This window comes from Entelurus aequoreus, linkage group LG22, assembly GCF_033978785.1.
Source record: "Entelurus aequoreus isolate RoL-2023_Sb linkage group LG22, RoL_Eaeq_v1.1, whole genome shotgun sequence".
Classification (NCBI taxonomy): Eukaryota; Metazoa; Chordata; class Actinopteri; order Syngnathiformes; family Syngnathidae; genus Entelurus; species Entelurus aequoreus.
In genome coordinates, this window is record NC_084752.1 from 9596108 (window position 1) to 9622727 (window position 26620).

Sequence of the window (26620 nt, forward strand, 5' to 3'; positions counted from 1 at the left end):
TACACATTTTGTGTAATTATAGCAATAATACAACATTAGTGTTGTCCCGATACCAATATTTTGGTATTGGTACCAAAATTATTTAGAGACTTTTCGGGGGACCAAAAAAAATTGCATTATTGGCTTTATTTGAACAAAATGTCTTACGGTACATTAAACATGTTTATTATTGCAAGTTTGTCCTTAAATAAAATAGTGAACATACACGACAACTTGTCTTTTATTAGTAAGTAAACAAACAAAGGCTCCTAATTTAGCTGCTGACATATGCAGTAACATATTGTGTTATTTTCCAATGTTATTATTCTGTCAACATTATTAAGGACAAGTGGTATAAAATTAATTATTAATCTACTTGTCAATTTACTGTTAATATCTGCTTACTTTCTCTTTTAACATGTTCTGTCTACACTTCTGTTAAAATGTAATAATCACTTATTCTTCTGTTTGGGGTCCCCACATTTGCGGTCCCCTCAAGGTTTCTCATTGTCATCCCAATGGGTTGAGTTTTTCCTTACCATGATGTGGGATCTGAGCCGAGGATGTCGTTGTGGCTTGTGCAGCCCTTTGAGACACTTGTGATTTAGGGCTATATGAATAAACTTTGATTGATTGATTGATACTTTATTTGTCGCCATGGAGGCGAGGATTAGTGATTTAGAAGTAGCTAAAACACTGTGGATGGATGTTAGCCGCTAACTAGCTAGCCATGTCTTAAAGCACCTCTTCCTGAGAGCGTTTCAGTGTTATAACTTCACATTTATCTTTACTTTTTAAGCCAAAATGTGTCCGTTCTCCCTTTTCTGTCTACACACTGTGTCTGCTTGTAAGTACTCTGTGTGTGTGCACTGCTGAACATGCTCCTCTGCTCGTAAAACCAGCAATGTCATGACGTGACGATGACTGGGGCGAGGGAGGGTGCGAGACCGGTACTTTTCAGAGGTGGTATAGTACCGAATATGATTAATTAGTATTGCGGTACTTTAACCTCTAAAGGCTTAGCGGCCACATGTGTGGACAGCACCTTTTAGCTCTTATTTCCAAAATTGTGTACACTACTGAATTGGGGTCTTATGGCCGCTTATGTGGACACTTATACTGCCATCTGGTGGTGTCAGAAGAGTATAACATACAATGGAATTTGGAGAAAAAAAAGGGTAAAAATAATAATTAGCATGTCACTAAACATGAAGTACACGTTTGTGTACTTATGGACTAAGTACATCATATCAAAAGATGACTCTTAGGTTTTTATTCTAATTAGGGTCCAATAAGCCCAAATAGCAAAGAGAAATAAAAAAAGCATGTAAACAAACAGCTTGGGCCTTAAAAGGATACTGTAGTACCATACAACCCTATACAACATTATAAAATACATTATGTTTACATGACATAATTGACCCTGTTACATACACTACCGTTCAAAAGTTTGGGGTCACATTGAAATGTCCGTATTTTTTAAGGAAAAGCACTGTACTTTTCAATGAAGATAACTTTAAACTAGTCTTAACTTTAAAGAAATACACTCTATACATTGCTAATGTGGTAAATGACTATTCTAGCTGCAAATGTCTGGTTTTTGGTGCAATATCTACATAGGTGTATAGAGGCCCATTTCCAGCAACTATCCCTCCAGTGTTCTAATGGTACAATGTGTTTGCTCATTGGCTCAGAAGGCTAATTGATGATTAGAAAACCCTTGTGCAATCATGTTCACACATCTGCAAACAGTTTAGCTCGTTACAGAAGCTACAAAACTGACCTTCCTTTGAGCAGATTGAGTTTCTGGAGCATCACATTTGTGAGGTCAATTAAACGTTAAAAATGGCCAGAAAAAGAGAACTTTCATCTGAAACTCGACAGTCTATTCTTGTTCTTAGAAATGAAGGCTATTCCACAAAATTGTTTGGGTGACCCCAAACTTTTGAACGGTAGTGTACACAGTGGACAGATAGCAGAAACACAGTAGACGGTGGTAGAAACAGTAGAAAAAGGATAGAAGCAGACAAGAAAGATGATAAAAACACAGAATAGGGACAGTAAAAACACAGTAGTCATTCATGACCCTTTCGGGGTCACGGAAGTTTACATAACTCACCCACGGAACTTTAATTATTAGAGAGTTCCGGTCGGACGGTTTTTCACGGGACACATTTCCAGCATTGTTATTGCACTAGTGAGCCACTAGTGACTGCTCCGTTATCAATTGAAGTAAAGTCTGAATGTCATTAAAACAGTTAGCTCCATCTTTTGACACTTCTTCCACTCCCGTCCTTGCACGCTACACCGAGCGTGAGCCACGTAAATAAGACCGCCCTCAAAACGGCGCATCCTGAAGCGACTGTCAGAAAGCGACTTGAAGATGGTCTGAGCTATGTTTTTATGTTGTGGCGCCATAATTATTCCTAGCAGCTCAATAATTATTGGTCCAATATTTATCGTGCATCCCTAATATAAATACAGATATAAATACACAGTGTGTCATGGTTTCTACCTTGACAATACACACGGGCCAGCTGGCAGCTGACTTTACACCAACTCGCCCAGGAGAGCACCTGGCAGAGCATCTCAGTTTAAGTTGAGCAAATTCAAAGTCATCCTAGAAATCTCCATACCTGTGGGCAGAAAAACACAACATGATAAATATTATTCATCCAAAAGTACATACATGATCGACATTGTTCGGTCTCAGTATTTACACGTTTTTAGTTCAATACTTGTAATGATAATAATCATATTTGTGACAATGATGAGTATGAAGGTGTATTTGTCACCTCTACAAAGCATACAGTTTGCGTTGAGACTAGAGATGTCCGATAATATCGGCCTGCCGATATTATCGGCCGATATATGCGTTAAAATGTAATAACGGAAATTATGGGTATCGTTTTTTTTATTATCGGTATCGTTTTTTTTTTTGTTTTTTTTTATTAAATCAACATAAAAAACACAAGATACACTTACAATTAGTGCACCAACCCAAAAAACCTCCCTCCCCTATTTACACTCATTCACACAAAAGGGTTGTTTCTTTCTGTTAATAATATTCTGGTTCCTACATTATATATCAATATATATCAATACAGTCTGCAAGGGATACAGTCCGTAAGCACACATGATTGTGCGTGCTGCTGGTCCACTAATACTACTAACCTTTAACAGTTATATTTACTAATTTTCATTCATTACTAGCTTCTATGAAACTGTTTTTATATTGTTGTACTTTCTTTTTTATTCAAGAAAATGTTTTTAATTTATTTATCTTATTTTACTAATTTTTTTAAAAAGTACCTTATCTTCACCATACCTGGTTGTCCAAATTAGGCATAATAATGTGTTAATTCCACGACTGCATATATCGGTTGATATCGGTATCGGTTGATATCGGTATCAGTAATTAAAGAGTTGGACAATATTGGAATATCGGATATCGGCAAAAAGCCATTATCGGACATCCCTAGTTGAGACGATTGTTTTATTATCTCAAATGAATAATATCTCTCAAAACAAAATCAGGGTAAGTGAGGTAGTTTTACTTCTGCCAGGCAGTAACATAATTGTTGTGGTTTGTTAGGTGGAGATCCACCAATGGTGTTTGTTTATATTGTAGCGCCCCGGAAGAGTTGGTGCTGCAGGGAATTCTGGGAATTTGTTCTGTAGTGTTTATGTTGCAAATATTCTTCCAAAATGTGTTTGTCGTTGTTGTTTAGTGCGGTTTCACTATATGGCACATGTTTATGACAGTGTTGGCGTTGTTCATACTGCTACCCTTAGTGTGACATGTATGGCTGTTGACTAAGTATGCCCTTCATCAATCAATCAATCAATCAATGTTTATTTATATAGCCCTAAATCACAAGTGTCTCAAAGGGCTGCACAAGCCACAACGACATCCGCGGTACAGAGCCCACATAAGGGCAAGGAAAAACTCACAACCCCAATGGGACGTGGATGTGAATGACTATGAGAAACCTTGGAGAGGACCGCATATGTGGGTGAATTACTGCGCATATATACAGCCCGGCCAAAAAAATGTAATTGTAATTCTGAGGAATTTATCTGAATGTGCATGAACTATTTCTGTTAAAATTGTTTGAAATGTCACATGTTAAATGTTTAAATATTAACTGTCAGTTTACTGTACTGTGCCAAGTGTACTACTATATGAGTACCTATTTTCTATTGATTCATTGAAAATAAAACGGCAAAGTCCATTTGGCTGTCATCTGTTTTAATTATGAGACACAATTGTGTCAAAGTCATGATTTTTTTGTTCATGCTTGAAATAAGAAATTATTACTTTAAAAAAAGTAGTTTTATACTTGTGAGTGTTGATGACACAGCTTTGCAACAGTTGATATTGTAGTTTCAAGCATGTTTTACTCAATATACACTACCGTTCAAAAGTTTGGGGTCACCCAAACAATTTTGTGGAATAGCCTTCATTTCTAAGAACAAGAATAGACTGTCGAGTTTCAGATGAAAGTTCTCTTTTTCTGGCCATTTTGAGCGTTTAATTGACCCCACAAATGTGATGCTCCAGAAACTCAATCTGCTCAAAGGAAGGTCAGTTTTGTAGCTTCTGTAACGAGCTAAACTGCTTTCAGATGTGTGAACATGATTGCACAAGGGTTTTCTAATCATCAATTAGCCTTCTGAGCCAATGAACAAACACATTGTACCATTAGAACACTGGAGTGATAGTTGCTGGAAATGGGCCTCTATACACCTATGTAGATATTGCACCAAAAACCAGACATTTGCAGCTAAAAAAGTCATTTACCACATTAGCAATGTATAGAGTGTATTTCTTTAAAGTTAAGACTAGTTTAAAGTTATCTTCATTGAAAAGTACAGTGCTTTTCCTTCAAAAATAAGGAAGTTCAATGTGACCCCAAACTTTTGAACGGTAGTGTAGTCATAACATCTCAAGCTGTAATATCTTACTGAGATCATTTAGGACCAAAACACTTCAAACAAGTAAAACACTCTAACATAAAATCTGCTTACTGAGAAGAATTATCTTATCAGACAGAAAATAAGCAAATATCACCCTTATTTGAGATATTTCATCTTACTTAGATTTCAGCTTTTGCAGTGTAAAAAACATATTGAATGTGAAAAAATATATTTTAACTTACAATTTGTAAAATCATTGGTACCGCTCGTAGTTGGTTGATTCGATTGGAAGTGGCAGGCAAACCATTTCACCGCAAGGACAGCTTAACTAGTTTCCGAGTCGGCCAACCTCGTTTCACAAGATCTAGTTTCTTTTTAAATATCCTTCTTGAGGATGGCCTTGCAAATATATATCTGCCACCTAATCAACGTTTTGCTCGGTTTCTTTGCTGGTTAAAAAAAAGTGAGTACCGCTGATTTCTCCGCTGGCCGGGTATGCCACTTTCTGCTCTTGTAAATCACAACTTGTGATTGGATACTTGGGAGTGACAAGTCAGTATCCAATCACAGTCACGTTCAACGTAAGGCTACTGTCAACAACCTGTGATCTGATCGGCTATCGCAAATGTCTGTTAACTGAATGTCCTCCGTTCGTTAAACTGGCAGAATTCCTACTGCGGAGGCAACTAGCTAGCTGAATTATATTTGGATAAAAGCTGTAACTTAAAAAAGCAACACTGGAGCCTAATATGACATGAACAGAATATGATGAATACATTTATATATTTATGGAAAGTCAATTAAAAATAAAATGTACTTTTATTCATTAATGATCATGATTCACGTTAGGCCAGCAGAGCAAGCCTTGCTGGCCCTGACGGCACACCACTGCGTAAGGCATTAACTTAGTTTTACTGAGATTCAAGGATAGTGTGTTCTTTTCAAAACATCTGTTAAATTACTCTTCCTTCTGTTATTATTTGTATTAGCTTCGGTGTATTCTCTCCTGTCATATTGTCTGCAAATAGTAATAACTTTCAGTCATTTGTAACTTTACGAAGGTTGTTTATATTGTGATTGAAAAATGTTGGTCCGGTTATTGATCCCTGAGGTACACCGCAAGATATATGACTAGTGATATAGAGCAGTTATAATATATAGGATATGTAACTTCACATATTGCTTCCTGTTGGTTAAGTAGCTTCATACCCAGTTCAAGACCAACTATCTGATGCCATGCCGTTCTAATTTGTTTAGTAAGACGTTATGATTAATTGTTAGGTTCATAAACACTGTTTACGATCTATTGCAGTGATATTTTCCTCCGTTATTTCGTTTAGTGCCATCAGTGTTGAAATGTTCGCAAGCATTCTGGTGTTATTAATGATTTTGTCTAGAGATGTCCGATAATATCGGCCTGCCGATATTATCGGCCGATATATGCGTTAAAATGTAATATCGGAAATTATCGGTATCGTTTTTTTATCATCGGTATCGTTTTTTTTATTTATTTTTTTTTTTAATTAAATCAACATAAAAAACACAAGATACACTTACAATTAGTGCACCAACCCAAAAAACCTCCCTCCCCCATTTACACTCATTCACACAAAAGGGTTGTTTCTTTCTGTTATTAATATTCTGGTTCCTACATTATATATCAATATATATCAATACAGTCTGCAAGGGATACAGTCCGTAAGCACACATGATTGTGCGTGCTTCTGGTCCACTAATAGTACTAACCTTTAACAGTTAATTTTACTAATTTTCATTCATTACTAGTTTCTATGTAACTGTTTTTATATTGTTGTACTTTCTTTTTTATTCAAGAAAATGTTTTTAATCTATTTATCTTATTTTACTAATTTTTTTAAAAAGTACCTTATCTTCACCATACCTGGTTGTCCAAATTAGGCATAATAATGTGTTAATTCTACGACTGCATATATTGGTTGATATCGGTATCGGTTGATATCGGTATCTGTAATTAAAGAGTTGGACAATATCGGAATATCGGATATCGGCAAAAAGCCATTTTCGGACATCCCTAATTTTGTCCAAGCTGTTTCTAAACAATAATCATCGGTGACTTGTCCAAGACAGTCTTAGTTCCACCCAGTGACACAAAAGTGGCGAGTACACAATAAGAAGTGAAAATGAAAGCGTAAAAGGTTGGTGTGGATAAATATAGACTAGTTATTATTTATAGGATAAAGGTTGTTTCTGCTTGACTGAAGACTCCTCTCTCTATAAAGTAATTTCAATCAATATTTTACGTGGTAAATGGGTCACCTGACTATGGTCTGATTTCTCTTTTTTTTCCCCTCTTCGGCTTTTAACATGGCAGCTTCAGTTCAGGAGAACTTCTTCCAATGTCAAATCATCACGGCAGCAAAAGATAGTATGTCAGCAGTGGTTTCCTCATGCCTGCTAATAGACAAGCATGTTTACTTCTCTCACTTTTCATTTGCTGTCGCTTCTTTCAACAGGATGAAGATTATTATATGCTATCAATTTCGTTCATTCTTAATCCTGCAGTGATTGTTTTTTTTTTTTTGGACTGATCAGGAAATCAATGTGTGCATGCTTTAACGAGTAGTGTGTAACTAGTTGTACAGTAGTAATACAATGTCAGCGGTCATGTCGACATAAACGGATCATTTTTCGAAGAAATAATTCAAACTTTTTAAGTCGACTAAAACGGTCGAGCATGTAAGTCAATGTTAACATAAAAAGGCACTTTTTAGTAATATGAACGCCAGTACTTGATGAGCGTCCACATAGACAGCTGTCGACATCAACGGGACACACACATTGGACCTGATCTACTAAGATCCAAACATCCCGCGCTAAACAGCAAGTGCAAATTATAAAAATGCATGTACTATTAGTGGGTGTGCTGTGCGCGATCTACACTGCAAAAACTGAAATCTAAGTAAGATTAAATATTTAAAATAAGGGTGATATTTGCTTATTTTCTGTCTGATAAGATAATTCTTCTCACTAAGCAGATTTTATGTTAGAGTGTTTTACTTGTTTTAAGGGTTTTGGTCCTAAATGATCTCAGTAAGATATTACAGCTTGTTGCTGAGAGTTTAAGACCTACATTGAGTAAAACATGCTTGAAACTAGAATATCAACTGTGTCAACACTCGCAAGTATAAAACTACTTCTTCAAATGAATAATTTCTTATTTCAAGCATGAAAAAAAAAATCATGACTTTGACACAATTGCGTCTCATAATTAAAACAGATGACAGCCAAATGGACTTTGCTGTTTTATTTTCAATGAAACAATAGAAAATATGTTCTCATATAGTAGTACAGTTGGCACAGTGCAGTAAACTGACAGTTAATATTTAAACATTTAAAATTTCAAACAATTTTGAACAGAAATAGTTCATGCACATTCAGATAAATTCCTCAAAATTACAATTAAAAAGATTTTGGCCGGGGTCAGGGCTGTATATATGTGCACTAATTGGCTGAAAGAGCACGCACTTGGCGCGATGATGTCATGTTATCGATGGAAAAATGCATTTTTACACCATATGATTTGCCTGAGCGGCTAGGAGACCCCGAGAGTAACAAGTGGTTGCCTTGTTGCCTTTCCATTAAGAACAATACATTTTTTTTTAGTATAAGTTTGCTGGTTTCAAGAAATGTAATGCCGAGCGCATATCATTATGTCAAGATAATGGCACTAGCATTTACTTAATTTAAGAATATTTTTCAACATATTGAGCAGAAAGGTCTTTTTTTTTCTGCCTAGAAAAGTGCACTTGTTATTAGTGAGAATATACTTATTTTAAGGTATTTTTGGGTTCATTGAGGTTAGCTAATTTTACTTGTTTTGGAAAGACTTGACAAGCCAAATTTTCTTGTTCTATAGGCAGATAATTTTGCTTAATTCAAGTAAAATACCCTTAACTTTTGTATTTTTTTCCCTTGTTTTTGAACACTGACTTTTTGCAGTGTAGTAGGACAATGTTTGCAGTTAAAGAGTTCAGACGCAAAACCAGATACTCCATTTTCCTTGTTTTGAGTTAATCAATGTTTTTTGTGGAGCTTTTCAGCCAAAGGTATTTGCAGCGCGGTCCCATCTTTTATCACAGCTGTGTGTGTAACTGTGCCAGTTTGCGACAAAAAAAATACATATGTTTTTCTTTTTTCATGCATTCTAATAATTAAACGCTAGCAAAAGTCAGCTAACAATAGAGGTAATGGTATTCGCTCTACTCGGCCTATAAAGTGCTCTCCAAAACATCAATGTTTCATATACATGCTAAAAGTATATATGTAATGTAGTAACAGGCACATTCATAGTAATAGCATACAAGGTACAGATAGTAAACATTTTTACTATCTGTAAACATATCTACATTTACTCTTCCTTTAAAAAAGAAAAGACACATCATAGAATTATATTTCCATCCTTTAGATGAATTCAAAAAATAAGGCGAGTCCATTAAACATCTTGAATAGATTGTATTTTACACCCTCTCAATTGTTTGAAAATGTGTACAGCATATTATGTATAAAGTGTCTTACAGCTGAAGGAACTCTAATTCATTTACTATGGGAATGCCATAGAATAGAGTCAGCTCATGCGTGTTGAAGTGGAGATGGCCGGGGGGAGTCACAGGCTCAGCTTCCTCATGTCAGATGTCACAAACATGACATGATGTCACAAACATGACATGATGTCACATTTAACAAATAATGGCAAAGTTCGGGCCCCCAGAACCGTTTAATTTGCCGTGTGGAGGCAGCACTTTTCAAGCTTTTCAAAACCTTACAAGACCTTTTTGTATGCAGTTTGAAAGCCACAGCCAAAAGATTTACCGTTCAATTGACTGACTTACTGCTATCAGCGCAGTCCTACGTTGGAATAAACATTTTTAATGTCTCTGAACATCGAATTCAATGCTTTTTAATGACACTTAGGGCCTTAATTTTTGCTAAATAATTGAATGCTTTTTAATGCCCCACGGAAACCCTGTATGTGCATAGACCCCCTGGCTCCTTCTCCTTGTTGGGCTTCACTTACTCAGTGGCCTAGTGACCTACTCACTGGCCTAGTGGTTAGAGTGTTCGCCCTGAGATCGGTAGGTTGAGAGTTCAAACCCCGGCCGAGTCATACCAAAGACTGTAAAAATGGGACCCATTACCTCCCTGCTTGGCACTCAGCATCAAGGGTTGGAATTGGGGGTTAAATCACCAAAAATGATTCCCGGGCACGGCCACCGCTGCTGCCCACTGCTCCCCTCACCTCCCAGGGGGTGAACAAGGGGATGGGTCAAATGCAGAGGACAAATTTCACCACACCTAGTGTGTGCGTGACAATCATTGGTACTTTAACAGGTGGACCTTGGGGGCCATCTTTTTTAAATCTATTCCTGGAGGCCTGTTGTTTCCTCATGAGACACTCGTCTTCGGCCCCCCTCATTTCACTGTGTGTGTGTGTGTGTGTGTGTGTGCGTGTGTGCGTGTAAGTGTGTGTGTGTTCTGGCAATGCTTACTTAATGGGGACATCGCTCTGTTTACGCAGTCACCTTTAGGGGACCTCTGACGGTATGGGGACAAAAAAACAGGTCCCCTAAAGGGAAACCTTTTTAAATGATAGTCAGATCCATTCTGAAGATGCCTGAGTGATTTTTAAGCTTTGGCCCATAATGTTTACTGGTTAGTTTGAGTGTGAACTTTTTTATTTTTATTTTTATTTTTTAAATGGTCCTCAGTAGTCACGTAGAAATGTGTGTAAAATATGCAAAATTATTTAAATTTGGTCCCCATGAACCATATTAACTCTTTTTCCCCAGGGTCACCAGTAAGAATGATCAGCACATTACTTCATCAATCCAGTGATTTAAAGATGTGTATGAGCTAACTGGGCAGTGGCCATTTTACCTCATTTTTTTAATGCCTCCACAACCTGTAGAAAGGGTAGTCCCCACAAGTCATGATCAAAAACTTGGTCCCCATTCCAAATGATAACCAGTATGTATGTGTGTGTGTGTGTGTGTGAGTGTGTGTGTGGCTTACTCCGCGTCCTCAGCGACGGGTGTGTTGTAGCTTTGAAACAGCGGCTGCATGAAGAGCCCCAGTGTTCCGACCACACACACCAAGATGAAGATCCAAAGAAACAAGCGGTCTATCACCATGGCAACATACTTCCAGTCCTCTATTATCTGAAAAATAAGACAAATGAGAACAAGGAGTAAGAATGTTTAAATTGACAGCTTTGGGTCATGACCAAAGAGAAAAGATCATGGGTGCAAGTGGCCGAAATGACATTCCTCCGTCGGGTGGCAGGGCTCTGCCTTCGAGATAGGATGAGAAAATTCTGTAATTCGGAAGGATCTCAGAGTAAAGCGACTGCTCCTTCACATCGAGAGGAGCCAGACGAGGTGGTTTGGGCATTTGGTCAGAATGCCCCCCGAACGCCTCCCTGGGGAGGTGTTTCGGGCGCCTCCAACCGGTAGGAGACTACAGGGAAGGCCCAGGAATGGTGGAGAGACAATGTCTCCTAGCTGGCCTAGGAACACATCGGGATCCCCTGCGAAGAGTTACATGAAATAGCTGGGGAGAGGCAAGTCTGGGCTTCTCTACTTAGGTTGCTGCCATCACGCCCCGACTTCGGATAAGTGGAAGAAGATGGATGGATGGATATATACATCCATACCACACCTGTGAGGTGGGATGGATTATCTTGGCAAAGAAGAACTGCTAATTAGCACAGATTTAGACAGATTTTTGAACACTATCTGAGAGGAATAGGTCTTTTGTGTACATAGTAAACATTCTTGATCTTTGAGTTCAAAAAAAAAAATGCTGCATTTATATTTTTGTTCAGTGTACGTATATTAGAGATGCGCGGTTTGCGGACACAACAGCGGAGTCCGCGGATATTATTATCCGCGGGTCGGGCGGATGCATGACGAAAAAAATAGATTTTAAATAGATTCGGGCGGGTGGCGGTTGAACCAATTCGGAGATATATATACATATTTAAATGTTGTTACCCACATACGAAAAACGAGCAGCACTCTTTGAAACAGGCAATTATTCATCAGGCACTGCTGCAGCTGTCACACCAAATTTCTTCCCCCCTACAAAAACATTCCCCCCATTTACTTCCGGGGCTGCGTCCAATAAAGTCACAAAGTTGCCGGGGGTCCTTAACCTGTTTCGCGCCTATACAAAAAAAAACAATAATCGATTTCTTCAGATTCCAGCAGCTGTCAAAGACGAAGTATCCTTCCAGCGACGGGCAGTCAAAGCCGAAGTGCTATCGATCGCTGTCAATGACGTAAGACGGAAGTAAATGGGGGGGTTTGTAGGGGGAAGAAATTTGGCGTGACACACCACAACACAACACAACAGCAAGAAGAAGAAAAAAATAAAAAGATGGCAACGCCGGCAGCAAACGTGGTACGCGACAAACTAAAAAAGGGAATACTAAAGACCAGGGGGAAAAAAATAACAATAATAGTCAACACTTTCTTAATGGAAATGACAATAATATTATAATAATGATAAATAATATTATCACGCATTAATATCTCCTAGCCTCTAATGCGTGGCAAAGAGATATTAATGCGTGGCACGCATTGAATGTCTCCGCTGCATTGGATCAGTCTCCTTTCTTTAACAGGCAAAAGCTTTCTAACCTCACTAATGCCTTGCATCGTCTATATTAGGTATATAACAATGGGCGGGTGTGGTTTTGATAAAATGTTAGTTCGGGTGGATGGCGGGTGGATGACGACTTTTGTGATGCGGTTGCGGATGAAATAATTGCCTAATCCGCGCATCTCTAACGTATATATCAGGGTTTCCCACACATTCATTTATTTGTGGCGGCCCGCCACGAAAGAATTACGTCCGCCACAAATAAAAAAATAAAAATAAAATAAAATAAAATAAAAAAATGTTTTTTTTTTTCTTTGTCCTCTCAAGCTTCTCAGGCAAATCATATAGTTGATGTAGATGCCCATATCGGCTGTTCAGATTTACTTTACAAAAGAGAAGTGTAGGATACTTCTCTTGTTGCCTTATTTGTATTTGACTTTATTAAATGTATTTATATTAGAAACACAACATGTGTATATAACGAAGGGTGCAAAGTCTGCAGGCAGTAGGAAACACATGGTTAAGTGTAGGGAGTAAAACTGATGGCAGTCTAGAGTTCAAGATTTTTGGAGCTCTTTGTTCAGTGGATCAGATGTTTGATGAAGCTCTGTGTCTATCTACCACCACTACTGTTTTCTGTTTATTTGTTACTGACTGTGGCAGGACACCTCTGCCTCTGTTTCACTTTATGTTGCTGGTAAATAATATGGCTGTAGTAGTGGGCTAAAGTTAAATTATTTAGTATGCACTAATTAAAGGGGCAGAGCTTTGAGACATTTTAGCTTTTATATTTTATAAGATATATTTTTTGTAAGAACCACAATTAATAAATATATTTCAGTGAATAACTTATTGTTCAAATCTGTATATAAATATGTACATAAAGTGTTGTAATTATATTGTAAAATGGATGGATGGATGGATGGACGTTTAAAACAAAACTGTTATTAATTAGTAACTATACATTTGTTGAGCCTTTTTAGAGAAAATCAAATCATTGTAGTAAATTATGCAAATTACTCGATGATGTCATGGTGACCACGCCCATAGCCACGCCCCCACCGCCACAAGTGTCTTGGCAGTTTATGGGAAACACTGTATATATTCATCTTATCGTGATATCATGATTAACAAACTAAGTTAGTATTAGTATCGGCAAATGGTTATCAAACTGTGCACTATTTGAAGTTGAACTTACTCCTTCGTCATCATCTTCTTTCTTCATGTGCTCAGCAATGTATTTCACTCCCTCCACCGCCTCCTGCACATCAGCTTCCCACTGGGTGGTCAAAGGCCTGTGGACGTCTGGACATCCATACCCGACGTCCGGGATGTCTCCCAGCCTCCAGCAATACTTGTGGGCCCAGTTTGCGTTCACATAGAAGGAGTTGGCATTAGTCCGAACTTCACTCAGGTTGACGTTAGACAAGTGTCGCTTATCTCTTGCCGTCTGAGAAGGATTCTTTCTGACGGCGTTGCGTTCCGCACACATCCTCTTGACTCTTTTACGGACGTTAGTCACACCTGGACGCCTCATGAAAAGTAATGTGGGGAGTTGGACCAGGAAGAGGCGGTTGACCCACTTAGGCATGTGGTGGGTGGATGGAGAGCGGTGATGAACGTTCAGGACGCAAACGTTGGTCACGATGGAGAATGTGACCAACACCATAGTAAACATCAGGTATTTACCTTGGGGAACACAAAAACAACCTCAGATACTTCTCATTTCCTCTTTTTCAGTAAAAGCCTCTGGGACGGACAGCATCTGAGCAAAATTTGGGTTTGCATATCCCCTTTCAGCTCATACCAATGAAGACATGAAGTGGAAAAAGAACTCATTGACTTAAAATCATTAGCTGACTGATTGTTTCCCAACAGTTCAAAAATAACATCTGCACGCTTGGAAAAACATACCATGAACAAATGTTGTAAAAATTGTTTGTACGTAATAAAAATATATGTCATACACTTTTAAAATGTTTGTACTGTACTGTAAATAATGTATATACTGTAAAAAATATATAATGTAATGCAAAATTGAATGTACTGTAAAAATATGTATTTACTGTAAAAAGGAATGTGGTGTAAAAATATGTTCAGTATGTAATGTAAAAAAAATGAATGCACTGTAGAAAAATACAGCATAGTAAAATAAAGTTTGTACAGTAAAAAATGTAGGTACAGTAAAAATATGTAAGTAGTGTAATAAAATATGCACATTATGTACCTTTATAATACACACTGTATTGGAAACAATGTATGTACTGTAAAAAAATATATGTGCTGAATCTATGCATTGTTAAATATATGTATGTATCGTACAAATAAGTACAATACTGTTAAATTTTTTTATGTACTGGTAAAAAAAAAGATTTACAGTATGTGTTATAAAAACGTATCTATTGTAAAAAAAGATGTACTATAAAAAAAATTGCATGTAATGCAATAACATATATACAGTAAACAATGTATGTGGTGCAAAAAGATGTACAGTATGCACTGTAAAAATGTGTGTACTGTAAAAATGTATGCACTGTAAAAATGTATCTGGTGTAAAAAGGATGCACAATAGGCACTGTAAAAATATGTATGTACTTTAAAAATAAGTATAGTAAAACACATTATGTAATGTGGGTATGGGGCTTGGTGGTGCGTCCTGGAAAAGTTAGTGCTGCAAGGGATTCTGGGTATTTGTTCTGTTGTGTTTATGTTGTGCTACGGTGCGGATGTTCTCCCGAAATGTGTTTGTCATTCTTGTTTGGTGTGGGTTCACAGTGTGGCGCATATTTGTAACAGTGTTTAAATTGTTTATACGGTCACCCTCAGTGTGACCTGTATGGCTGTTGATCAAGTATGCCTTGCGTTCACCTATGTGTGTTTAATAGCCGCATAAATCATGCGAGTGGCCCGGCACGCTGTTTGGTATGTAGGAAAAGCGTAGTGACGACAGGTTGTAGATGACGCTAAAGGCAGTGACTTTAAGGCACGCCCACAATATTGTTGTCCGGGTGGAAATCGGGAGAAATTCGGGAGAATGTTTGCCCCGGGAGATTTTCGGGAAGGGCACTGAAATTCGTGAAAATCCCGTGAAAACTGGGAGGGTTGGCAAGTATGGCTGTAAAAAAAAGTATGTAATGTAAAAAGAAGATACACTACCGTTCAAAAGTTTGGGTTCACATTGAAATGTCCTTATTTTTGAAGGAAAAGAACTGTACTTTTCAATGAATATAACTTTAAACTAGTCTTAACTTTAAAGAAATACACTCTATACATTGCTAATGTGGTAAATGACTATTCTAGCTGCAAATGTCTGGTTTTTGGTGCAATATCTACATAGGTGTATAGAGGCCCATTTCCAGCAACTATCACTCCAGTGTTCTAATGGTACAATGTGTTTGCTCATTCGCTCAGAAGGCTAATTGATGATTAGAAAACCCTTGTGCAATCATGTTCACACATATGAAAACAGTTTAGCTTGTTACAGAAGCTACAAAACTGACCTTCCTTTGAGCAGATTGAGTTTCTGGAGCATCACATTTGTGGGGTCAATTAAACGCTCAAAATGGCCAGAAAAAGAGAACTTTCATCTGAAACTCGACAGTCTATTCTTGTTCTTAGAAATGAAGGCTATTCCACAAAATTGTTTGAGTGACCCCAAACTTTTGAACGGTAGTGTATATGTACTGTAACTGGTAAAGATAAGATCCAGCAAATATTGCTTTTTTTCAAAAACAGACAAAACTCACCAATGAGTGGCACTGCCAGCGAGGTGGGTGGTACAATCTTGGAAATAAGCAGCAGAAACACAGTGAGCGCCAGCAGCACTGAAATACACAAAGTCATCTTCTGACCACAGTCTGACGGCAGGTAGAAGACCAAAATAGCCAAAGAGGTAATGAGCACGCAGGGAATGATCAGATTGATTGTGTAGAAGAGCGGCTTCCTCTTGATAACAAAGTCATAGGTGATGTCCAAGTAAGTGATGTCATTTGGGTCCTCATTCTTGCGTCCAGGAAGCGACACAATGTCCCACTCTCCACTGGGCGTGAAGTCGTCACGGCTGGCGAAGTCGCTGGTGAGCATCAGGTCCACTTCTGTGTGATCATAAGTCCAGGAGCGGAACTTTAGGGTGCAGTTCTGCTGGTCAAAGGGGAAGTTCTGCACTTCGATGGCGCAGGCTGACTTGTAGATGGCGGGCGGCAACCACACGATGTCCCCTGTGTTGGACACCACCGTGTTGCAGTAGAAGGACACTTCGTACACGCCATCAGCACTGGAATCACAATAATTATGGATTATTTGATATCAACATGAGCACAATGTACTCCATTGATAGGATAGTGATGTATTAAAAGTAACGTATTTTTCAGACTATAAGGTGCACTTAAAATCCTTTAATTTACTTAAAACTTGACCGTGCGCCTTATAACCCTGTGCACCTAATGTACGGAATAATTTTGGTTGTGCTTGCCGACCTCTAAGCTGTTTTACTTGGTACATGGTGAAATGATAAGTGTGACCACTAGATGGCAGTCACACATAAGAGATACGTGTAGACTGCAATATGACTCAAGTAAACAACACCAAAATGTTATATGTTCCATTGAAAATATAGAACATTACACACGGCGCTCAAAAGTCTTTCAAAATGTTTCAGGTGAACAGGCTAATTGGGAACAGGTGGGTGCCATGATTGGGTATGAAAGCAGCTTCCATGAAATGATCAGTCATTCACAAACAAGGATGGGGCGAGGGTCACCACTTCGTGAACAAATGCGTGAGCAAATTGTCCAACAGTTTAAGAACTGAAAAATATTTCTCAAGGAGTTATTGCAAGGAATTTAGGGATCTTACCATCTACGGTCATCACTGTCAGCAACTACAGTTGGTCGCTACATCTGTAAGTGCAAGTTAAAACTCTACTATGCAAAGCGAAAGCTATTTATCAACAACACCCAGAAACGCCGCCAGCTTTGCTGGGCCCGAGCTCATCTAAGATGGGCTGATGCAAAGTGGAAAAGTGTTCTGTGGTCCACATTTTAAATTGTTTTTGGAAACCGTGGACGTCGTGTCCTCCGGAACAAAGAGGAAAAGAACCATCCGGATTGTTATAGGCGCAAAGTTCAAAAGCCAACATCTGTGATGGTATGGGGGTGTATTAGTGCCCAAGGCATGGGTAACTTACACATCTGTGAAGGCACCATTAATGCTGAAAGGTACATACAGCTTTTGGAGCAACATATCTTGCCATCCAGGCAATGTTATTGTGGACGCCCCTGCTTATTTCAGCAAGACAATGCCAAGCCACGTGTTACAACAGCGTGGCTTTATAGTAAAAGAGTGCGGGTACTAGACAGGCCTGCCTGTGGTCCAGACCTGTCTCCCATTGAAAATGCGTGGCACATTATGAAGCGAAAAATTACGACAACGGAGACCCCCGGACTGTTGAACAACTTAAGCTGTACATCAAGCAAGAATGGGAAAGAATTCCACCTGAAAAGTTTCAAAAATTGGTCTCCTCAGTTCCCAAACGTTAACGGAGTGTTTTTAAAAGGAAAGGCCATGTAACACGGTGGTAAAAATGCCCCTGTGCCAACTTTTTTGCAATGTGTTGCTGCCATTAAATTTTAAGTTAATGATTATTTGGCAAAAAAAAAAGAAGTTTCTCAGTTTGAACGTTAAATATGTTGTCTTTGCAGTCTATTTAATTGAATATAAGTTGAAAAGGAATTGAAAATCATTGTATTTTGTTTTTATTTACGAATTGCACAACGTGCCAACTTCACTGGTTTGTGGTTTTGTAAAAAAAAAAGTACATTATACATTGTTATTCCTAGTATTTATAACTAAACAATTACCTTTGATAATAAAAATGTCATAACGTTATCCAAATTGAAGAAAATCCAACATATTCCCCAAGATTGCAATGATATCAATATTAAACGAGCAAATCAATACTGAGCAAATGGGACACTTTCAGGTCTGTATTTGGTTTGGACAATACTGGGAATTTTTGGTATTAATGTGATACCAAGTAAATACTGGGCTACTATCGCTGATACGAATACCACTTTTTTGACCTTGAAATTTAATAACCATTGAATAATTATGTGAATTTGCCTATAATTAGTAAATTATGACTATAATACAAGAAAATTATTGTTTTCAAAATTTGCACTAGTGCAAAATAAATGGTAAATGGGTCATACTTGTATAGCGCTTTTCTACCTTTTTAAGGAACTCAAAGCGCTTTGACACTATTTTCCGCATTCACCCATTCACACACACCCATTCACACACTGATGGCGGTAATAATAACAAGAGAGAGAGAGCAAGAGCGAGAGAGAGAGCGAGAATGACAGTATGACAGTCTGATATTTATGTATTATTGTGTTTATGAAAAGAAGAAATACAAATTAAAATGCTGGCTCACTTGTTGTAAAGCACGATGTCAGGAAGCCAGAGGAGTTTGGATGGTATTCTTAGTTTCTTGATGCCTTCGTACTTGTCAGGATCCCACCTCAGTCTGAAATCATTCCACTCCTGCATGAAAACCATAAACCGTCAAATCATATCCAGCATCCATAACAAGTGACTCACCTGTCACTCACCTGAGACAACCACACGTTAGTCGTCATGATCTGTTCTCGCTCGTTCTGCAAAAAAAAAATTCTAGTAACGATCAATAAGTACATCATGAACAATTTTTAAACTGTATTTTTACATCAATTTTATATACAGTGTGTGTGTACAGTATGTGTATATATATATATATATATATATATATATATATACATATATATATTAGGGCTGTGAATCTTTGGGTGTCCCACGATTCGATTCAATATCGATTCTTGGGGTCATGATTCGATTCAAAATCGATTTTTTTCCATTCAACGCAATTCTCGATTCAAAAACGATATTTTTTTGATTCAAAAGGATTCTCTATTCATTCAATACATATGATTTCAGCAGGATCTACCCCAGTCTGCTGACATGCAAGCAGAGTAGTAGATTTTTGTAAAAAGCTTTTATTAAGTTAAAGTACCAATGATTGTCACACACACACTAGGTGTGGTGAAATTTGTCCTCTGCATTTGACCCATCCCCTTGGGGAGCAGTGGGCAGCAGCGGTGGCCGCGCCCGGGAATCATTTTGGTGATTTAACCCCCAATTCCAACCCTTGATGCTGAGTGCCAAGCAGGGAGGTAATGGGTCCCATTTTTATAGTCTTTGGTATGACTCGGCTGGGATTTGAACTCCAACCTACCGATCTCAGGGCGGACATTATAATTGTAAAGGACAATGTTTTATCAACTGATTGCAATAATGTCAATTTGTTTTAACTATTAAATGAACCAAAAATATGACTTATTTTATCTTTGTGAAAATATTGGACACAGTGTGTTGTCAAGCTTATGAGATGCGATGCAAGTGTAAGCCACTGTGACACTATTGTTCTCTTTTTTTTATTTTTATAAATGTCTAATGATAATGTCAATGAGGGATTTTTAATCACTGCTATGTTGAAATTGTAACTAATATTGATACCGTTGTTGATAATATTCATTTTGTTTCACTACTTTTGGTTTGTTCTGTGTCGTGTTTGTCTCCTCTCAATTGCTCTGTTTATTGCAGTTCTGAGTGTTGCTGGGTCTGGTTTGGTTTTGGAATTGGATTGCATTGTTATGGTATTGCTGTGTATTGTTTTGTTGGATTGATTAATTTAAAAAAAAAAGGAATTTTTTTAAAATGACAATCGATTCTGAATCACACAACGTGAGAATGGCGATTCGAATTCGAATCAATTTTTTCCCACACCCGTAATATATACACACACACAATATATGTATGTATATATAATGTACATCATCATCAGGGACGGCGTGGCGAAGTTGGTAGAGTGGCCGTGCCAGCAATCGGAGGGTTGCTGGTTACTGGGGTTTAATCCCCACCTTCTACCATCCTAGTCACGTCCGTTGTGTCCTTGGGCAAGACACTTCACCCTTGCTCCTGATGGGTGCTGGTTAGCGCCTTGCATGGCAGCTCCCTCCATCAGTGTGTGAATGTGTGTGTGAATGGGTGAATGTGGAAATACTGTCAAAGCGCTTTGAGTACCTTGAAGGTAGAAAAGCGCTATACAAGTATAACCCATTTATCATTATTTATCATTTATCATGAAAATGTTACAGAAGAGTAGTGTTCACATTATACTATCATTAACTATATCCACTCGACATCCATTGCACCGGTCGCCCGGGGGTGGGGGGCAATTGGTGGGAGAGGGTCCCCTCCAATGTTTCTTGTTGTTCCCATTGGGTTGAGTTTTTTCTTGCCATGACATGGGATCTGAGCCAAGGATGTCCTTGTGGCTTGTGCAGCCTTTTGAGACACTTGTGATTAAGGGCTGTATAAATAAACTTTGATTGATTGATACTTATTAAAACTTGTATTTCACAGTCATGTATGATAACATATATTCAGTGAATAACGGGGGTTGTATGATAACGGCGATTATTTTAAGAGCAACGACTGGAGTAATCAAATTTTTTACTTTTATGTATGGTACAACGCTGTTAGCGAGACGTTTAATGTAACGTGGCAGGCTACTTTTGATGTGGTTGTATGTCAACAAGACAGAGTCAGAAAGGCAGAAAGCTCAAAACGGGAAGTAACTTTTTACTAATGAAAGCAGCAACTAGTCACAACACACAACTATGAGGTATTTTTTTATCTTTTTTGTCATAAAAAAATACAATCATGTGTGCTTACAGTCTGTATCCCTGAAGACTGTATTGATCTATATTGATATATAATGTAGGAACCAGAAATATTAATAACAGAAAGAAACAACCCTTTTGTGCAATTGAGTGTGAATGAGTGTAAATGGGGGAGGGAGGTTTTTTGGGTTGGTGCACTAATTGTAAGTGTATCTTGTGTTTTGTATGTTGATTTAATAAAAACAAAAAACAAAAAAAAACTTTTTTATTTTTTATTTCTTGTGCGGCCCAGTACCAATCGATCCACGAACCGGTACCGGGCCGTGGCCCGGTGGTTGGGGACCACTGCTCTAAAACATGCAATAATTAGGCCGCAAACTTCTGAAGGTGATTATATAGAAATATTATTAGGAATACATGCCATATGATAATACTCCACAATTTCTAGCCTCATTAATTTGGTTGGATTGTTGTTGAAGTGAATTTTTTTTAAAAATTTTATGAGATTGATCAAATAGAAACGAATAGAAATGTATGGAATATGTTGCATGATAAAAAAACAATACATGAATATGATTTAAAAAAAAAGATACTTACAACACTGATAAGTTGAGACAAAGAAACACGAATAGAAATGATGACCTGCTGACTCGTATTGACTGCAGGTCTGATCAGTTTGTTGTAGCGCTGCGGACCCAACAAGTCGTTCACTAAACGCTCTTCTGCACTTTCCGCCCTGCTGCCTGCAACAACACACACACATAAACACACATTATACACTCACATGAACACACACTATACACACACAGATGAACACACACACGTCCATTTTTTTTACCACTTGTCCCTCACATAACAAAAATATATTATACAAAAACATAAAACACATGTTTACTACACAACTTTTCAATATTCAGAAGTAGATATAATAACTATTATATCTAAACCGATACAGTACCAATTCCTAAAACCTGGGAATCAATGAATGAAAAGGCACTACACTTTGCATTACACTATGAAGTAATTCTGTTTTTATTTACGATTTACACAACGTGCCAACTTCAGTGGTTTTGGGTTTTGTATTTTGTGCCTTTACTATTTTCCATTTTGCTTTGTTTTCCTGTATATATGATGACTTAACTTGACGGTATGTTTAATTATATGTAAATAGAAGTAATGTCTCGTCCACATTGTTTTTTAAATATCAATTAACAAAATATTTGCACAATAAATGCAACAAAATTTCGTTCTTATCTGTACTGTAAGTTCAAATTTGAATGACAATAAAAAGGAAGCCTAAGTCTAATTTATAGTCTGTCATTACACTGTAGGAATATCGGTAGTTTCCTATTTCTATCTATTCTTTACATGTTTAATATGTATGTGGTGAATTCAAGTTGCATTAGAAGTGTCTTCTGGCTAGATCTCAGGGTGTATTTAGGCTGTTTTAGCTTAAATAAAAGTTTATGAGCTATTTTTATTTTAATAACATTATATTGTTTATTAGCATTATACTGACATCTCGTTCTTTTTAACTTGAAATACATCAATTTGTTTTATAAGTCTTAACCCATTCTTCTTAAAGTAGTATCTAATTTGTATTTCTTAGTCCGCTCTTCTTAAAAAGACTGATATTTCATTGATCTCTTAAAGAAAAGCCCAATGTTTTATTTATTTTCCTATCCCCTATTCCTTACAAGGCAATATGCATTATTAACTTAGAATTTCATGGCTGCAACACCTGCCAAAGTAGTTGGGAAAGGGCATGTTCACCACTGTGTTACATGGCCTTTCCTTTTAACAACACTCAGTAAACGTTTGGGAACTGAGGAGACACATTTTTGAAGCTTCTCAGGTGGAATTCTTTCCCATTCTTGCTTGATGTACAGCTTAAGTTGTTCAACAGTCCGGAGGTCTCCGTTGTGCTATTTTAGGCTTCATAATGCGCCACACATTTTCAATGGGAGACAGGTCTGGACTACAGGCAGGCCAGTCTAGTACCCGCACTCTTTTACTATGTAGTCACGTTGATGTAACACGTGGCTTGGCATTGTCTTGCTGAAATAAGCAGGGGCGTCCATGGTAACGTTGCTTGGATGGCAACATGTTGCTCCAAAACCTGTATGTACCTTTCAGCATTAATGGCGCCTTCACAGATGTGCAAGTTACCTATGTCTTGGGCACTAATACACCCCCATACCATCACACATGCTGGCTTTTCAACTTTGCGCCTATAACAATCCGGATGGTTCTTTTCCTCTTTCGTCCGGAGGACACGACGTCCACAGTTTCCAAAAACAATTTGAAATGTGGACTCGTCAGACCACAGAACACTTTTCCACTTTGTATCAGTCCATCTTAGATGAGCTCAGGCCCAGCGAAGCCGACGGCGTTTCTGGGTGTTGTTGATAAACGGTTTTCGCCTTGCATAGGAGAGTTTTAACTTGCACTTACAGATGTAGAGACCAACTGTAGTTACTGACAGTGGGTTTCTGAAGTGTTCCTGAGCCCATGTGGTGATATCCTTTACACACTGATGTCACTTGTTGATGCGGTACAGCCTGAGGGATGGAAGGTCACGGGCTTAGCTGCTTACGTGCAGTGATTTCTCCAGATTCTCTGAACCCTTTAATGATATTACGAACCGTAGATGGTGAAATCCCTAAATTCCTTGCAATAGCTGCTTGAGAAAGGTTTTTCTTAAACTGTTCAACAATTTGCTCACGCATTTGTTAACAAAGTGGTGACCCTCGCCCCATCCTTGTTTGTGAATGACTGAGCATTTCATGGAATTTACTTTTATACCCAATCATGGCACCCACCTGTTCCCAATTAGCCTGCTCACTTGTGGGATGTTCCAAATAAGTGTTTGATGAGCATTCCTCAACTTTATCAGTATTTATTGCCACCTTTCCCAACTTCTTTGTCACGAGTTGCTGGCATCAAATTCTAAAGTTAATGATTTGAAAAAAAAAAAAAGTTTATCAGTTTGAACATCAAATATGTTGTCTTTGTAGCATATTCAACTGAATATGGGTTGAAAATGATTTGCAAATCATTGTATTCCGTTTATATTTACATCTAACACAATTTCCCAACTCATATGGAAACGGGGTTTGTAGACAACATAAAACATTGCATTCTGGCTCAGCTCCTTCTTTACGTATATTCCAATTTCGTCATGAAAAATATGTTTAGGTAAAACAATGTTATCACTTTGTCACAAAAAGTTATTATTTTGTAATATAAATGTGTATTTATTGTAAGTTATTTTATAACAGCTATTTGTAACAATGGTATTTTGTAACAATGTTATTTTTATTTTGTAACATAATTTTACTACGGTAACAATGTTATTATTATTGTACTATGGTCTTATTTTGTAACGTAAAGTTCTGACTTTATAACATAGCTATTATTTTGGAAGATAAAGTTAGCATTTTGTGACATACTCATTCTTTGGTAATATACACATTTATTTTTGTAACAAAGTTAATATTTTGTAACATGAAGTTAGTCTATAACAAAGTTATTATCTTGTATAGTCATTGTCTATAACTTATTTTGTAAGATAGTTAATATTTTTGTAAAATAATGTTATATAATGTAATATATTTTGTATGATAAAATGTAAATTATTGTGACAGAGTGATATGTTATAGGTATTAAAGTCAACGGGGGCGTGTCTTACATGCTGACAGCAGGAAGAGGGCGGGGTTATATAAAGCTTGCCGAGGGTTTAGCACCCTCTCTCGGCAGTTGTGTCAGTATAGCAAACAATCATAATAATTATCAGTTACATATTTTTCCATGAGGGTCATATTTACCAGATTAAATACTTTACGTTTTGTACATGAAAGATATGTAACGGTTATCAAATGTATTGTATTCATTATATTACACACAAATGTATTGTCATACTGTGACGTACACGATAGCGTATGATGTAACAATATATCAATATTATTATTAAAATGTTACATTAAGCACACCAATCTAATTTTTACATTCAAATGTATTCAAGTATTTTTAATATTTTGCAGTACTGAGTTATGTTCACTATTCATATGTGACATACAGGTATTTATTTCAATGCTTTGATGAGAACATTTAAGAGTATTTACCATAGGGTAAAAACTAAATATGGGTATTTATCGTACAGTCTAAACATAAAATACAAATAATTATTAGAGTGTAAAAATAAGATCAACTTACTTGAGAAAAAGAACATGACAAGCAGATGGAGATTGATCTTCCTCATCCTCACTCAAACTCACAAACTAAAACAAGAATCAATTGTGAATAAAAATATAGACATCATCTTTGAAATGTAAGTGAAAGTGCTCACCTGTAATCTTGTTGTTGGTTATCTTTTAAAATGCATAAACAAGCTCATGAAGAAGAAGCACACGGAGTATGCTTGTCCAGAGTGTGTGTGTGTGTGTGTGTGTGATGCTTGAGCTGTGGAGACGGTGCACGTCATAATATGGACTCATGACGTCACACTTTTTTGCATGTGCATGCATTTATAGTCATATTTATACACACAATGTCAATATATTGCAATATTTTGTATTTGTTCATTATACGGTGTTGCTGATCTATTGTAATTTCATGTAGTTACATGTAATGTTAATCAGCAGTTTGTCACATATTTACATACTTCTTAAATACTGTGATTATGACGTCAGCAAATGTTAAAAAAAACAAAAACTCATAAATTAATGATATTCCTTATAACAATTGGAGAATATTGCATGATTAGAAAATGATTTTACATCTTAAAAAATATCAAATGCAAAAAATACCTTTTCGTTACCATAAAGTATTATATTTAGGTTGTAAGAAAATATATTGTACCGCACTCCAAAGTACATTTACTACAATTTATATAACATTTAATGCATTATGTCTATCCAGAATATATCATATTTACTTTACATTTGGTCTAAAATACGATAGATACCACTGTATAAACACTGTACAGTATGCATCATAATCCTGCTACCATGGTGACAGTGTGCATGTGTGATTATGATTACAATAAAAGCATTCAAGAATACTGTATTGAATTATTCAACTTGATTGTTAAGGGTAATTCATAAAACAAGACTTTACTTTTGTCACAAATGTGATCAATCTGATGTAGAAAATGTAACATTACAGTATTTACAGTATGATCCAACAAGTACTTAAAAACGTAAATTGAGGATAATCACATAAATATCTTTTTTTTTTTAAATTCACAATTAACAAACGTTGCAAGATGATGTTGTGACGAATGTTGACCACTAGGTGGCAATTAAGCGTCATGAGCAGGAAACTGATGGTCAACTTATTTCAAAATGTTACAATATTTGACA

The 26620-nt window shown here is 37.1% G+C and overlaps 1 protein-coding gene across 2 annotated transcripts; it reads right to left on the reverse strand.

Moving 5' to 3' along the window:
- On the reverse strand, nt 1-26357 carry LOC133639919 (neuronal acetylcholine receptor subunit beta-2-like). 2 transcript variants are annotated; one of them, XM_062033612.1, is made up of 8 exons: nt 25473-26357; nt 21855-22000; nt 19149-19193; nt 18971-19080; nt 16284-16810; nt 13736-14226; nt 10948-11093; nt 1-2615 (listed from the first exon to the last, which is right to left on the reverse strand). In XM_062033612.1, the coding sequence occupies exons 1-8, from the start codon at nt 25516-25518 to the stop codon at nt 2600-2602; spliced, it is 1527 nt and encodes a 508-aa protein (XP_061889596.1). In that variant the 5' UTR covers nt 25519-26357; the 3' UTR covers nt 1-2599. The 2 variants fall into 2 exon arrangements, with proteins under 2 accessions (XP_061889596.1, XP_061889597.1); XM_062033613.1 differs by lacking the exon at nt 25473-26357 and having other exon boundaries at nt 19149-19209; nt 21855-21922.
- Nucleotides 26358-26620: the final 263 nt, after the last annotated feature.